This window comes from Bos javanicus, chromosome 15 (assembly GCF_032452875.1).
Source record: "Bos javanicus breed banteng chromosome 15, ARS-OSU_banteng_1.0, whole genome shotgun sequence".
NCBI classification, from domain to species: domain Eukaryota; kingdom Metazoa; phylum Chordata; class Mammalia; order Artiodactyla; family Bovidae; genus Bos; species Bos javanicus.
Window position 1 is genome coordinate 64,589,771 of NC_083882.1, and position 16,812 is coordinate 64,606,582.

The following is a 16,812-nucleotide window of genomic DNA, read 5'->3' on the forward strand; positions in this document are numbered from 1 at the left end:
AATTAAAACAAACTCAACTGAATATATGTAACTAGACATCACAGCTGGATACAAAACCAAAATCCTAGAATGCTTCCTGGTTAAGTATACGTTACCATTATTTCCAGTATGTATACATATGTATATACAGGCATTGTAAAAATATATACATCATAAAGTATTTAAAAATACATCTAAAAACAAAAAATATATCTTAATATCTTAAGGTAATGAGTTATCTTTACCTCATTAATTAGTACAGAGTACTAATTAAAGTGAATTTAATATGCTTTTTATTCAACCAAATCCAAGGCTTGCTCAGCACTATGTCTAATTATAGAGGCTGTATTCAAATAATACTTATTACACTTTTAACTAACTATAAACAAGCAAGTTAAAACTTAAATGCATAGTTTTATCTTGAGCAATTTCATAGCTTTTTTTTTGGCCACACTGTGCAGCATGTGGGATCTTAGTTCCCTGACCAGGGATCAAACCTGCATCCAGTGCATTGAGAGCACAGAGTCTTAATCACTGGACCACCAGGGAAATTATTCATAGCTTTTAGAATGCATCCTAACTCTAATACTGAACTTTCATGATGATTCCAACTTAGCGGTCCACCTCTCAAAGTACTGGGCACGATACTTATATTGAAGAAACAACTTAAAGTTAGGTTAATATAAACTCAAGGTACTTTATGAACACTACATTGTAGAAAATTTTTTTGCTATCCACTTACCCCCACACTTTAGCAAGAAGCTGCTTTTCAAAATGTGTTTTTTATATCATATCAAATAGGGCGATAATAACACATCCATGAGCTATATCCCACAATTTTAAAAAGCATCCCCATTTAAAATTCTCACCTGATTCGGTATGTGAAGAAATAATGGGGTGGATGTACAGAGCTAAGTTCTGGCAGAAATGATGTGGAAACTGAAACTGTAATATCCCCAGTCGTTGCTACACACTCTGGATCATGAACATATCTAGGTAATTTTAAAAAATTAAACATTTTAAAATCAACAAACCTCAAATCTGCAAGATATAAGTTTTAAAGATACAATGCATAATAGTTTATATTTTACCTTAGGATAAAAAATGTAAATATTTGGGACCTTATTAAACTTAAAAAACAAACAAATTAGAAAATTTTGAAGACTCTGCATCAGTAATGATAGCAGTCAATGTTCAATGATCAGTGGTTCAAATAATGGATTAGTAACTAACCTGGAAAACTAAAAACAGTTTATTTCAGTTTTTAGAGCTAAGGAAACTTGGAACATCTGAAAACCCAGCTATGCCCTTTAAATGGTGTCTCTGACAATAAAAGTGTGTTAGTATGTTATTCTAGAGGCCTCTAATGTATAATTAATCTATCATTTCTGCCAACCAGGCCACTGTGAACCAAGATTACCTCTAATACCATTTATAATACGTGAAATGTTACAGAGAAAATAAATAACATTTTCCAGGAGTCAACTGTTACTGCCTTGCTAGTCACAATATATTTATTAATTGGTAATAGCTCTCCTGCCCACCCCCCAACATATAACTACTATAAAGCCATAGCCCCTAAAGCAAAATCAGTTTTTCCTCTTGATTCTTCAAGATGAAAAAAATACTGGTTGTTGAACTGTTTGGATGTTTTGGCTTTAAAATGAGAATAAGATAATAAGATTCAAGATGAGAGGTTCTGTTATTAACCTTCCTGGGAAACATCTCATGATGTGTAACTAATGTTTTTTTCTGATTTATAATCATTCCAAACCAAAAAGATCTGAGTGAAATACCTGAAAATTTGGTCTCTGATGATAGGGAAGCCACCTGATACAACACTGTTGACATAAGAAGTAAACCAGTCAGTAAAAGTAGCACCTATAAACAAGGAAGGGGGCAAGAAAAGAGAAAAGGACAAATAGGTTTTAAAACCTACACAGGAAACTAGGAAAAAACTGTAATTTCTCTATGCTTCATAGTGCTATCTAGTGATATCAAAACTGGAAACATTTATAGATGTCATCTACAAATCCTAGGTAAATTTCTATCCTCAATTCTAGCAATCATATTCCCTAACTACCTTGCTAGGGAATCCTCCAACTTCCTTTAAACTACTTTTTAACACTTAAAAACTAAACAGTTAACTTTTAAATTTTAATTGGTTCTGGTACAAGAATGAAAAGCCTTCTGTCTATAAATCCTAGAACATACAGAACAAAGGAGATATAGCCATGTCTAGGAAGAAACTACAGAAAAAGATATCAGCAGCTATCCTCAGATGAACAAGGTATATCGCTGGTCTACTAGGCAAATTCTGATTCACGCACAAAATTCTGGTAGAAGCCAGTCTCAGTCTGGACATTTAATAGGGGTATAGCACTGTGGAGTTCTGGGCATCAGGATAATCCCAAAGCAGTTTCCCTGGTGGCTCAGACGGTAAAGAATCCGCCTGCAATGTAGGAGACCCGGATTTGATCCCTGGGTTGGTAAGATCTGCTGGAGAAGGGAATGGCCACCCACTCCAGTATTCTTGCCTGCAAAATTCCATGGACAGAGGAGCCTGGCGGGCTACAGTCCATGGGGTCACAAGGAGTCAGACACGACTGAGCGACTAACACACACAGCCCAGCTGTGCTACTACAGATTCGAATGTCCTCCATATTCTCAGTGGCCAACTTGAAGCAGAGACGCAGGACTGGAATAGTCTAGTCCAGACCATATATCTGTGACCTAGTGATTAGAGCAATAGCAAGTATTTGCGTGAATTATGTTGCCTCATCTAGGTAATACAACATAATAACTTTCTCAGACCCCTACCATTTACTGTTAATACATCTCAGTGCCTAGAATATATTAATTAGTCCCCGATTCAATGTTGTTCAGTGAATTTCTTCATAATATGGTTTCTATTAACCTACCACATTGAAAGTCTGATGCGAATTTACAGTCTGTATTTACTTACAATTCTACTTAGGGAATGATCGAAGATACAATTTAAGCTTGAGTCTGATAGTATACAGCTTTAAAAATTTAAAGGTATCAGTTGAGAGCAGGTAAACTGCAATTGTTGTTCAGTCACTAAGCAGTGTCCAACTCTGTGACCCCATGGACCGCAGCACACCAGGCTTCCCTGTCCTTCACCATCTCCCAGAGTTTGCTCAAACTCATGTCCACTGACTCAGTGATGCCATCCAACCCAGTTTTCTCTTTTCCCAATGTCTATTAATGGCTCACTCTGGCCCTGTGTTTTCTTTTGCTAAAAAAAATTAATTTATTTATTTTAATTGGAGAATAATTATTTTACAATATTGTGATAGCTTTTGCCATACATCAACATGAATCGGCCACAGGCATACGTGTGTCCCCCCCAATCCTGAACCTCTCTCCCACCTCCCTCCCCACCTAATCCCTCTGGGTTGTCCCAGAGCACCAGCTTTGGGTGCCCTGCTTCATGCATCAAACTTGCACTGGTCATCTATTTTACACATGGTAATGTACATGTTTCAATGCTATTCTCTTAAATCACCCCACCGTTGCCCTCTCACATTGAGTCCAAAAGTCTGTTCTTTACATCTATGTTTCCTTTGCTGCCCTGCATGTAGGATCGTTGGTACTGACTTTCTAAACTCCATATATATGCATTAATATCCAGTACTTGTCTTTCTCTTTCTTACTTACTTCACTTTGTATAATAGGCTCCAGGTTATTTCACCTCATTAGACTGACTCAAATGCGTTCCTTTTTATAGCTGAGCAATATTCCATTGTGTATATGTACCACAACTTCCTTATCCATTTATCTGCTGATGGGCATCTAGGTTGCTTCTGTGTCCTAGCTATCGTAAATAGTCTTGCAATGAACACTGGAGTACACGTCTCTTTCAATTCTGGTTTCCTTGGGGTATATGCCCAGCACTGGGATTACAGGGTCGTATGGCAGTTCTATTCCCAGTTTTTTAAGGAATCTCCACACTGTTCTCCATAGTGGCTGTACCAGTTTATTTATTAAATCTAGAACATGCCATAACTTGAACATACAAACCTAGAATATGCCATAGTCTGACCTCACAGAAACTTATACTCTGCTCAAGATTCCAATTAGGAGATACAATTATAGATGACTTAGTCTGGAAGGCCCCTTCACTATTAACACATGAGGATGTTTAATATGTGCCAGAAATACCTCTAAAAAGCAGAATAGATAGTTGGGACGCTTGTCTTACTTGAGCAAAATCTAAGCAAAACAAGAATGAATGAACAACAAAGGGGTGAGATGCTCTTGTATACAGACTGAATTGTTCTCAAAATCCTATGAGATGTATATGTATTGCTGAGTCCCTTCACTGTTCACCTGTAACTATCATAACATTGTTAATTGGTTTTAATAAAAAGTTTAAAAAAAAATCCTATGAGAAATACCCTTTTAAGACCAAGAAAAATCAGGTGTGCCAAGCAGTTTATAAGGCCCAGTTTATACTGGTCTCTGAAGACTGCTGGTTTGAGGTCTCTGGTGTGACTTATCAGTACTTTACTACAGCACTGGCACTAGAAGAGAACAAGTATAGTTATTTCATATCTCTCTAATTATGTATTAATATGATCGACCGGAAATGCATGTGTGTATAAGGGAACTATATACACATTTCTAGCTATTCCATATATTTCACTGTTCTACAGAAGAATCCTGAGAGAACGAGGATGTATAGGGCATGGCTTTTTTCCAAGTAGAAACCCAAGTCAAATGAAGTATAAGGGCTATTCTAAAGAAACATAGTTATAGTACTTTATGAACCAACAAGCTCTAAGAAATACAAATATAAAATTGCTAGCTGATCAAGTAGCAGACAAGTTTTTACTAACTTAATGTTTCTGACCAGAAGGAAAAAGGGAGAAAAGAAGACTTTTGTTTTACCTATGATAAACATGTCAATAGCAGCTGGATTCCGAGCCATTTGGTCCTAGGTGAGAAAAAGAATATTATAATTGAATACGGTACATTTTACTTAATTTATTATTATTCACTGTACCCTTCCCTGGGGACAAGGCAAAACAGACAACAATAACTTAAGTGCTCTGAACAATACTTAGACAGTCCTCATACTTTTCAGTTTCTGGTTTTATGGTTTCTGTATTTAGGCTCTTCCTATCAAGCCCTTAGAAGAACGCCAAGCACTTCTCAAAAACAGTTAAAATGCTTATACACTGCTCTCAGTGTTCAAATGAACTAAAAAAAAATGATCCTTTAAGAGAACAATTAGGATGTTAAAACTATGAGATGATACTATGACCTATGGACCTAGAAGACAGGGCTTTGGATTCAGTCAATGGACCTGAACAATTCTAGATTAATCGCTTCTCTCAGGAAATAAGAGGTCAAGTCATTATCCTACAACCTTACAGAACTATCAAGTCAAAAATGACATAAAGATATGCAAATGCTTAGAAAAAAATTAAAAGCAATGAAAGTTCTTTAAATAATTTAAATGTTATATAGAGTCACATGTCTCAGATAACTAAGAAAAATATTTTCTATTTTAAATTCCTCTTTTAAGTTAAAAGTTCACATCCAGACAAAAACAAAAGCAGCAGGTCTGTAACTGAGGAATGACTGAGAACTGAAGAAATAAGAATGCGACCAAATAACATGATATTCTGTGCGTACACAAAAATCTTAACAAAAACTTCCTGAAAAGGATCTATATTTTTCACTAACCCAAATACATGCTGAAGAAAGAGTTTAGAAAGTTTCCACTGCACTCAGAACTTGAATCAAATGATGTGCAAATGTTAGATTTTTAAAGTTAGAAATTGATATTACAATTAATCACCTCAGCAAGCAGCTCATTAGTTTTTCTCAAACTTAAAATGCCTCAACACAAATCACAGCTTCCCCTCTGTACGTACAATCGTTTGCACTGTTTGTCCACTGGTGAAATTTTCTTTTAGTATTTTATGCCATTAAATCAGAATATTAGCCCTCTAGTTAGATAGATCTATAACCAAATTGCATAATGCTCTATACTCATTCCACAGTCTTGAAAATTCCTAATGCACATTTTATCATGACACATCTGAAAGCCACCTTTCAACACACTTCCCACTTACTGGACATTGGTAGAAGACTTCATTTTTGTTTCGGCCCTCCGCAGCTTCCACCGCTATGTACTGACTCAGACCAGTGTGTATGCAGAAAGTTAAAGGGAGACAGGATTTCAGTCCCTGTCTCTGCTGGAAGCCTCCAGCAGCCGTGTCGACATCTAACAAATCCTCAGAACGGTAGTGATTAGACAGCGCCATGCTTCCCAACAACCTGAGAACACAAACTCAAAAATTTAGTCAACTGCAACCTTTTGATAAGTACTAATTTCACACTGACAACTTTATGAAAACTGATTACCATGTCAATTCAAAAGCAGGAGTACATGAAACACTACAATTTCTATGTATCTTAAATTCAAACTCTTGAGTGGAAAGATTATGATTTAAATTAAAAGCCTAAATGTCTAAATGTAAACCTTTTAAAAAGAAAAATAGTTTTATTGCTTTCAAAAACCTATCTTTCCATAATTTGCCAGCATTTTGCTATATATATATATGACTAATTTTATGTTTAAAGGAGTATATTCTCTCTGATACTTTTATCTTGATACAACCTTTAGCTTACTCTATCCTACCCGGCAGAATAAATGGAGATCAGCTTAAACCCTGTTCAAATTTTCAAAAACTTGGGATGTCTGGTGTCTAAACTCATCTCATGGTAGACAAACGAGAACAACACAGGTTTCAGTCTTTGCAAGAGTCTCATCCTAAGTCTCACTGAACTGTGGACAGATAAAAATCCCTGCATTGAACTCATGACCTGTTTGTCATGTCAAGTCTGAGCAACTCCTTTAGTAAAGTTCTCTCCTGTTTGTTCTTGAAATATGACAATTTTTCCTTTTTGTCAAGTTGCAGCATGACAGGAAAACAAGAGTAGAAAAATAAAACCAAAAACCAGTGATTTAGGCTCATCTAGTTCTAACTGCCCAGTATTTGACATCTGAACCTCAGTAACCTCAGTATGATTGATCACCTTCTAGATTGCCTGTACTCACTCAACTCTGATCTAAAATGGTAAAAGAGTCTCATGATGTTTCACACACATAGAGATATCAAATTCTAACAAGAACAATGCAAAATTCTCCCTAAATTCCTATTAGCATGTCACAAATGCAGTCTCTGAATTAGCTTAATTTCATAAGGGAACAAAAGGAGTAGAATCATTCAAAAAACAGACCTTTTAAAACTAGGAGTGAATTTGACAGCTACTGTATGTTCCGCTGTTACCAAAAGGACCCACAGTGACTACTTCATATCTTTTGGAAGTAAGTTTAAATTAGGCTATTCAATGATAGGCTACGCTTGAATAGGACAAAACTATATTTTCTTTGGTTAAGTACACGTAGCTCTGAGCAAATTACTTTTTAGATGTATGATACACAGAATTTACAACAAGTTCTCCCAAACAATTTACCTGGCCTGTAACAAGGAAAACATTTCAAGGATTCAGAACAGTTCTAGTTAAATTATATATACACACACACACACACCCCCCTATCTCATGTCCCATAGCCCCACCTCCAACCAGACTTCATTTAAACTATAAAGATGTATTGATAGAAATGATGCTTTTGAGACATAATCTATTTTGGCAAAATCAAATTCAAGCTTTATATTTTGTCTTATGGATTGCTACAACAAACGAGAGGAAATTCTCATATTCCTTTAATCTGTTAAGAATAACTACAAATACAATTTGTTTACATTCTAGAAAATACTTTGTATCATAAAAAATAACCCAAACAGTGAACATCTTACCCAGGAACAACTAACTTCTGCCCATTGTGGATACGATAGGAACACCGATAATCATCAGGAAGCTTGCAGCCGATCTGAGCCTCCACAGCATCTAGGTCTTCCTCTCGAGCACCCTCTGCAGAGACACAAAAAAGCAAATTAAGAAACAATGATAGCCTTAATCTAAGAAGGAATTCCAATGTATCCGCTAGCCAATGAAACAATTTTAGACCAACTGAATTCTGCCTAAAAGGTACTTGCTGAAATATAGGGAAATGAACGGAATATTCAGAGAACCATTACATCACTTTAGATTGGCTGTAACATTTGAAGCACTTGAGCAAGCAAATTCCCCAGTTTCCTCTTCAGGGGGAAAGCACTGGCATTAAGTAAAATAAGGAATGGCAGGCACCAGTGAAATCCACAATAATTTTTCACATTACACTGCAAACTTAAGAGCTTAGCTCATTTTTCTTAATCTAATAAACTTCTCTATTTAAAAAAACTCTCCAGAAGTCCTCTAAACAGATGTTGTTCAAGAGTCTTAACCAAGCTTCTCAATGGGGAATACAGGACTTAGGTGTAGGTTCATTCTAGGAGGACATTACCAAGCATTTGATTTTCATGTTTGTAAAGTATCATTACAAATACCAAGAGAAGAGAGTCACTCCTGGCAATGGCACACCAGGCTGCTTGGCCAAACCTTCTGCTTAAAAGTAGAAAAACAGAACAGAAAATTGGTTTCAAGGTTTTTGGAGAACCTCAAAGGCGGTGAGAACCAGCAGGGTCTGGGCAGGGGGAGGTTGGTCCAGAACAGGGAAACTGAGAGTTTAGCCATTGGAGCTACCTTGTCTTTGAGGCAACTACCAATTCTGAAAGCAAACGCATAGCTGAGAAACGGAGCAAAGCTTTCAGCATTATCACAGGGTTGAGAGTTTTCCAAAATTGATGAAAACAATTCAAGAACCACTATAATTACAAAGAAAATCGTTACCTAGACACATTACTGGAAAACTGCTGAAAATCAAAGACAAAGAGAAATCTTAAGAGCAACCAGAGAAGGGGAAAAGCCACAGTCACTTTCAGAGGAATGACAGTTAAATTACCAACAGAATAACAGAAGCTGGAATAGCATCTTCAGTGCTGGGGAAAAAAAAAAACAACTGCTGACTAGAATTCTATATTCAGTGAATTTATACTTCAAAAGTAAAGATGAAATAAATACATTTTTCAACCAAAAAAATAAAAAATCTGAAAATAATTCAGCAGTTGCAGTCCCTCATTTAAAAAAAAAAAATACTAATAGGAATTCTTCAGGGAGAAGAAAAATTACCCCAGATGGAAGCATGAAGATACAGGAAGAAATAAAATGCAATAGAAGAGGTAAATATGGAGTTAAATCTAAAATCATATTGAACATATAAAAGAGTAATAATGTTTTCAAAGACATAAAATATGTTGAAAACTAAAACCATAAAACTATACTACAAAAGATAAGAGGGAGGGAATTGAAATTAAAGTATTTTAAGGATCTTTCATTGTTCAGGAAGTGGTAAAAATACTAATTTTACAATAGACTTTAATTATGTCAGATATACATATTTTAATTTCTAGACTAATCACTAAAAGAAGACGTTAAATAAGAAAGGAAAGGGTATGGAATAAAAGATAATTAAGAAGAATGCAAAAGAAGGAACACCTGCTTAGGTAGCACCAATAAAAAACAGAAACAAGGTATGCACACATGCCTGCTCAGTCGCTCAGTCCTGTCTGACTCTTTGCAACCCCAAGGACTGTAGCCCACCAGGCTCCTCTGTCCATGGGATTCTCCAGGCAAGAATACTGGAGTGGGTTGCCATTTCCTCCTCCAGGGGACCTTCCCGACCGAGGGATCAAACCGCGTCTCCTGCATCAGCAGGTGGATTCTTTACCACGGAAACACCTGGGCTTCCCAGCAACATAGTATATTTACATTCAAATGTATTAGTAATTATATTAAATATAAACAGACTAAATAATCTAGTTAAAAAACAGACTGACAGACCAGATGAAAAACAGAACACAATTATATACAAGAGGCATATCCTAAAGATGTCAATACAGAAAACTAAAACAGCTCTACTAAAATCATACAAAATAGACTTGAAGGCAAATAGCATTATTTGAGGTAATGGAAGACTTTCCGTAAAGGAAAAAAGGTCAAAGTCACTACACAGGCATTATAACTTTAGTTATAATGTTTTGTACATTATAATTTGTACATTATTTTGTACAAATAATAGTTTTGTACATCTAGTAACACAGCTTCAAAATATGTTTTTTAAATGACAGAATTAAAATGGAAAAAAAGACTATAATTATAATGGGAATATTAGTTTTCTACTGCCACAATATTAGAAGTGTCAAACAACACTCATTTACTATTTTACAGTTTCTGCAGGTCAGAATTCTGGGCATGACTCAATTGGATCTTCCACTCAGGTCCCACGAGGCTGAAATCTCGTGGTGTTAACTGGGGCCGCTAGCTCATTTTATGCAGCCTTTACTTGGGGTTCTATTCCAGACTCACTGGTTGCTGGCAGAACGCGGTTCTTTGCAGTTGTAGGATTGAAGCTCTGCTCTGAGAAGCCATCTGCCATTCCCTATCAGCTGGCCCTCTCCACAACAAGCCAATTTGCTTGCTCATGGCCAACAGGAGAGATACTCATGCTTTGAATCTCTCTGACTTCTGGAAGGGCCCAGTTCCTTTTAAGTTCCTTCTGGGTCAGACCTGCTCAGGATAATTTCCCTTTTGATTAATAATTAATTCAAAAACAACTAATTTTTGACTTTCATTGCATTTGTAAAACCCCTTCACCTTTTGTCATATGATATGACCTAATCACAGGACTAAAAGGCAAGAGTACTGGAGTGGGGTGCCACTGCCTTCTCCAAATTATATCCATAGTACCACTCATATTTAAGAGGAGGCTATCACTGTACCACAAGGATGGGAATCTTGGAAACTTTCTCAGAACTCTGCCTACCACAGTAAGGAATTTTAACATCTCTCTCTCAGTAACTAACAGAATAAGGAAACCAAAAACTTCATAAGAGTATAGATGATTTGAATAAGATTAACAGTTTTTGCCTAATTATATATATAGTACTAAATGGCAACAATGGCAAAAAATATATAGGAGAGATACATATTATTTTCAAGTATACATGGAATATTTCCCAAGATAAACTATATGCTGGACACACAACAAATCACAATAAATTTCAAATGACTGAACTCGTATAGAGTATATTCTCTGATCATAGTGGAATTAAAATATAAACTACATTAAAACGATTACTAAAAAAGCCCCCAATGTTTGGAAATGAAGGAATACATTTCTATACAATCCATGGGTCAAAGAAGAAATCACAAAATATTTTGAACTGCATATTAATGAAAACACAACATATTCAAACTTGTGGAATGAACTTAAAGCTATGTTTAACGGGAAATTTATACACCTAAAGGGATGTGAAGAAAATAAGAAAGGCTGAAAAATCTATAATCTAAGTAATCATCTCAAGTCAGGAAAAAGTGACAATAAAGTAAACTCAAAGAGATGCAGTCAGCAAAATTAATGAAATAAGAAATAAGATATTAATATACAGAGGATTGACAAAGACAAAAGTCAGTTCTTTGAAAACATTAATAAAATTGATTAGTCCCTACGTAGCAAAACTGATCAAGAATAACAGAGAGAAATAATAATATCAAATAATATCAGAAATGGAAAGGTAAAATCACTACCGATGCAACGAGCATTACAAAGATAAGAGGATATTATGAAAAATTTTATAGCAATAAATTGGAAAATGTACATGAAGTGCACAATTTCCTAGAAAAACACAACTTACCAAAACTGACATGAGACTAAGTAGAAAATCTGAGTAGTCCTAAATCTGATAAAGAAATTGAAACTTAATTTAAAACCTTCCCACAATGAAAACTCCAAGATTGAACAGCTTCACTGGTAATATTCTACTAATCATTTAAACAAGAAATAAGACCAAGCTTACATAAACTCTTCCAGGGAACAGAAAAAGAGGCAACACCTCCCGACGCGTTTTACAAGGCCAGCGTCATCTTGATACCAAAACCTGACAAGAACATCGCAAGAAAGGAAAATTACAGGCCAAACTCTCGTGAGCACAGATGTAAAACCCCAAATACTAGCAAATCAAATCCAACAACATATTAAAAAGAAAAGATAATACATTCTAACCAAAGTAAGTTACTCCAAGAATGCAAAACTGGTTTAACATTCAGAAAATCAATCAATATAATTCAGAGCATTAACAGAATGAAGTAGAAAGGGATTTGATAAAATTCAATTATTCATTTAAAACACAAAAACAAAAAACCCTTTCCCCAAACTAGGATCTTAAGGGACTTCCTTCAATATGCTAAAGAGTATCTACTAAAAACCTACAGCAAACATCATCTTGTTGAAAGCTCTCCCGCTGCAGTCGGAAAGATAAGGATACTCACTATTATCATTTCTACCCAATACTGTACTGAAGGCCCCAGCCAGTTCAATAAAGCAAGAAAAATAAAGAAATGACGTATAGGGATTGGAAAGCTAGAAATAAAACTGTCATTCTACCTCCTCAAGGATATGCAAATTAAAATCACCATACACACCCATTAGAAAGGCTAAAATAAAAGCAATGACAACATTAAAGTGCTAGTAGGAATGTAAAGGGGTAAAACCATTTTGGAAAATTAACAGTATTTTTTGAAGTTTAATGTAAGCATACTATACCACCCAACAAATGCAATCCTAGATATTTTCCTGATAGAAATATGCTCATATATACATAAAAAATGATTTATAAATAGAAATAGAGTCATAGACATAGAAAACAAACAGGGTTGCGGGGGAGGGATAAATTGGGAGACTGGGATTGACATATACACACTACTATACATAAAATAGATAACTAATAAGGACCTACTGTATGGAACAGGGAACTCCACTCAACACTTGTAATGACGTACATGGGAAAAGAATCTAAAAAAGAGTGGATATGTGGATATGTATAACTGACTCACTTTGCCATACAGCAGAAACTAACACAACATTTTAAATCAACTATGCCCTAATAAAAATTGCTTTAAAAATGATTTACAATATTATTTATAATAATCAAAGACTAGAAATAAACTATCCATCAACAGTAGAATAAATGGAATGTTTATACTGTAACAAAAATGAACAAAATACTCTTACACACAACTGAACCTCACAAACGAAACAAATACTTTACACAAAACACACAGTTAATCATGCAACTTATATAAAGTTCAAAAAGAGAGAAAACTACTCCGTGGCATTAGCAATCAGGATAGTGGTTACCCCTGAGAAAGAGAGAGGGTTCGAGGTACACATAATTATTCTACTTTATGACCTGAAGGGAAAGTTCACATTGCAACAGTTTACTGAGTTGTACACTTATGATCTGTGAACATTCCTTCGTTTATTTTTTATTTTTGATCTGTGCACATTTCTCTAGGTTGGTTAACATCGCTAGTGATAGCCTGTGGATATCACATACCTCCAGCTATGTGATAAGAGAAACATTTCACCTCGGTAGTAACCTGAAAACCCCTTAGTCCAGTCTAATCAGGAGTAATACTTTAGACAAAGTCGGTCTGAGGGATATCCTGCAAAACACCTGACCAGTACTGCTTCAACTGTCAAGGCTGTGAAAGATAAGGAAAGGCTGGAAAATTTCCAAAGGCCAGAGGACAGTGAGGAGACACATGGCAACTAAATGCCATGTGGTATTCTTGACTGCGTGCAGGAACTGAAAAAGAATCTCACTGATGGAAAATCTGGGGAATTGCAAATAAAGTCCAGAGTTCAGTGAGCAGTAATGTGCCAGTGAAGACTTTAGTTTGACAGATGCCCCACGGGGTGGTATGTTAGGGGAAACTGAAGCTGGCCGAGGGGTACAGAGGAACCCTCTGTGCCATCTTTGCAACTGTCTTGTAAATTACTACAAAAAAAAGTTTATTTTTTAAAAAGTTCAGTATGAAAGTAAGCTGAATAGCTATCTGAACCAGAAGTTGAATGAGAAAAAATTACTATTTATATGGTTAGTGCTACATGTTGAACATTTAACATGTAACATTAAGAAACCAAGCATTTCTTGAAAACAGATAGCAAGACAGAAAAAAAAAAAAGTTAAATGACAACAAGGAAACATGGTGAAAGACAAATATAAAGAAACATGTTTTAGAGGGGCATTCTACTCTAACAGAATTTGGAAGCCAGACAGACCAGGGTCAAATCTCAGCTCTACCAATTACAGCTGGCCCTCTGTATCCACGGTTGTGGAACACAGGATACAAAGGGTCAACAATGGGACTTGCGCATCTTTGGATTTTGATATCCTGAGTGAGCCCTGGAACCAATACTGACTATGATCTCTGGCAAGTTATTTCACCTCTTTAATCTGGTTTCCTCCTCTGCAAAATAGATGATGATAACCACCTACAGAGAATTACAGAGAGGATTAAGTAACTTTTGTATGAGGAGGAGGTGAAAAGATTACTAGGTGCCAAGAGGCCTAGAGTTCTAGAGTTCATCTCTGTTCCTCACCAGCTATAGGACCCTGCATACGTCACCTAAACTCTCTGAGACTGTTCCTTCACCTATAAAAAGAAAAGGGCTGTTAGAAATCAGGGATCCACAAACTACAGCCTGCAGGCCAAATACCACCTACTTCCCTAAATAAAGTTTTCTTGGAACACTGCCACACCCATTTGTTGTTGAATTGTCTATGGCTGCTTTCCCACAATAGCAGAGCTGAATAGCTGTCACAAAGGTCAACTGCCTATCAAAGCCTAAAATATGTACTAGCTGGTCATTTAAAGAAAAAGTTTGCTAATCCTTGGTCAAAATAATCTCTAAAAAGTCCCTTGACTCTAAAAATGTTAAGCCAACACTTAAGGTTAATATGAACTTCAAAGACATATGATATATACCATTAGACAGATTGCAACCTGGAACTTCCAGATATGCAAGTTGATTTAGAAAAGGCAGAGGAACCAGAGATCAAATTGCCAACATCTTTTGATCATTAAAAAAGTAAAGAGAAATCCAGAAAAACATCTACTTCTGCTTCATTGACTATGCTAAAACCTTTGTGTGGATCACAACAAACTGTGGAAAATTCTTCAAGAGATGGGAATACCAGACCACATGACCTGCCTCCTGCGAAACCTGTGTGCAAGTCAAGAAGCAACAGTTAGAACTGGACATGCAAGAACACACTGGTTCCAAATTGGGAAAGGAGTACGACAAGGCTGTATACTGTCACCCTGCTTATTTAACTTATATGCAGAGTACATCATGAGAAACGCTGGCTGGATGAAGCATAAGCTGGAATCAAGATTGCCGGGAGAAAGCAATCACCTCAGATATGCAGATGACACCACCCTTATGGCAGTAAGCAAAGAGGAACTAAAGAGCCTCTTGATGAAGGTGAAAGAGGAGAGTGAGAAAGCTGGTTTAAAACTCAACATTCAAAAAACAAAGACCACAGCATCTGGTTATCACTTCATGGCAAACAGATGGGGAAACAATGCAACCAGTGACAGACTTTATTTTCTAGGGCTCCAAAATCACTTTGGATGGTGACTGCAGCCATGAAATTAAAAGATGCTTTCTCCTTGGAAGAAAAGCTATGACAAACCTAGACAGCATATTAAAAAGTAGAGACATAACTTTGCCTACAAAGGTTCATCTAGTCAAAGCTATGGTTTTTCCAGTAGCCATGTATAGATGTGAGAGCTGGACAATAAAAATGGCCGAGTGGAGAAGAAATGATGCCTTCGAACTGAGGTGCTAGAGAAGACTCTTGAGAGTCCCTTGGACTGCAATGAGATCCAACCAGTCAATCCTAAAAGGAATTAACCCTGAATATTCATTGGAAGGACTGATGCTGAAGCTGAAACTCCAATACTTTGGCCACCTGATATGAAGAGCCGACTCACTGGTAAAGACCCTGTTGCTGGCAAAGATTGAGGGCAAGAGGAGAAGGGGACGACAGAGGATGAGACGGTTGGATGGCATCATTGACTCAATGGACATGAGTTTGAGCAAACTCTGGGAGATGGTGAAGGACAGGGAAGCCTGGTGTGCTGCAGTCATGGGGTCGCAAAGTGTTGGACATGACTGAGTCACTAAATGACAACAACATGCCAATATACTATAATTTCAAGATACTTAATAAAAATTTTCCCAAGCCCAATGCCTATCTGCTTTCCAAGTTTCCTATCTGTAATCTCCATACCCTTGAAACTGAGTCAGGGATTATGGCCCCTGAGATGAATTAGCTAAGGTTCCTGACTCAGTCCTAGAACTCATGGGTCTACATGAATAGAACCCCCGATTTTCTAGATTTCAGAGCATTTGTCCTATTCCAACTCATAGCAAAGACCCTAGAGAACTGGCACTTAGTAGTAAAACAGGGGCTGTTAAGGAATTCTCTGACAACCTCACCTCCAACCACTAAGTACACAACTGTGAGCAGGGAGCCTGGGAATACCAACTGAGTGCCACCCTAAAAAACTATAAAAGAAAAAAGGAAGAGGCCGCTATGTACCTTTAGTTTCTTCCTTTCCTGGTAGCTCCGTGCCTCAAAGGAGAACAATAAATATATTCTCATATTCCAAATATCCTAATATTAGACTAGCTCTCTAAGAGTCCTAAAATAATCTAAACAGAATAGGTTTTCTCTTCCTTCAACAGCTGTTAAGACCACAGCTCTGGAATCAGTCCTGTATTCAAATCCTGGCTCAGCCTTTGCTTTATGATGGCAAACAACTTACTTAGATTTTTTTGCCTCAGGTAGCTCACCTATAAAATGAGAATAGTAATTGCCTACCTCATAGGATTTTGGCAATTTAAATGGAATAATACACAGTACTTAGCTTAGCGCCTAG

General features: G+C 36.5%; 1 protein-coding gene across 1 annotated transcript in view; it reads right to left on the bottom strand.

Annotated features, from left to right (window-relative positions):
• Positions 1-16,812, bottom strand: part of FBXO3 (F-box protein 3) — a 33,403-nt gene that overhangs the window by 8,266 nt on the left and 8,325 nt on the right. Inside the window, exons 4-8 of the mRNA XM_061381088.1 lie at positions 7,839-7,953; positions 6,087-6,291; positions 4,894-4,939; positions 1,776-1,860; positions 849-971 (exon numbers count right to left, since the gene is read on the bottom strand). Of these exons, the coding sequence (XP_061237072.1) occupies positions 849-971; positions 1,776-1,860; positions 4,894-4,939; positions 6,087-6,291; positions 7,839-7,953 (574 nt within the window). The remainder of the gene's footprint in view (positions 1-848; positions 972-1,775; positions 1,861-4,893; positions 4,940-6,086; positions 6,292-7,838; positions 7,954-16,812) is intronic.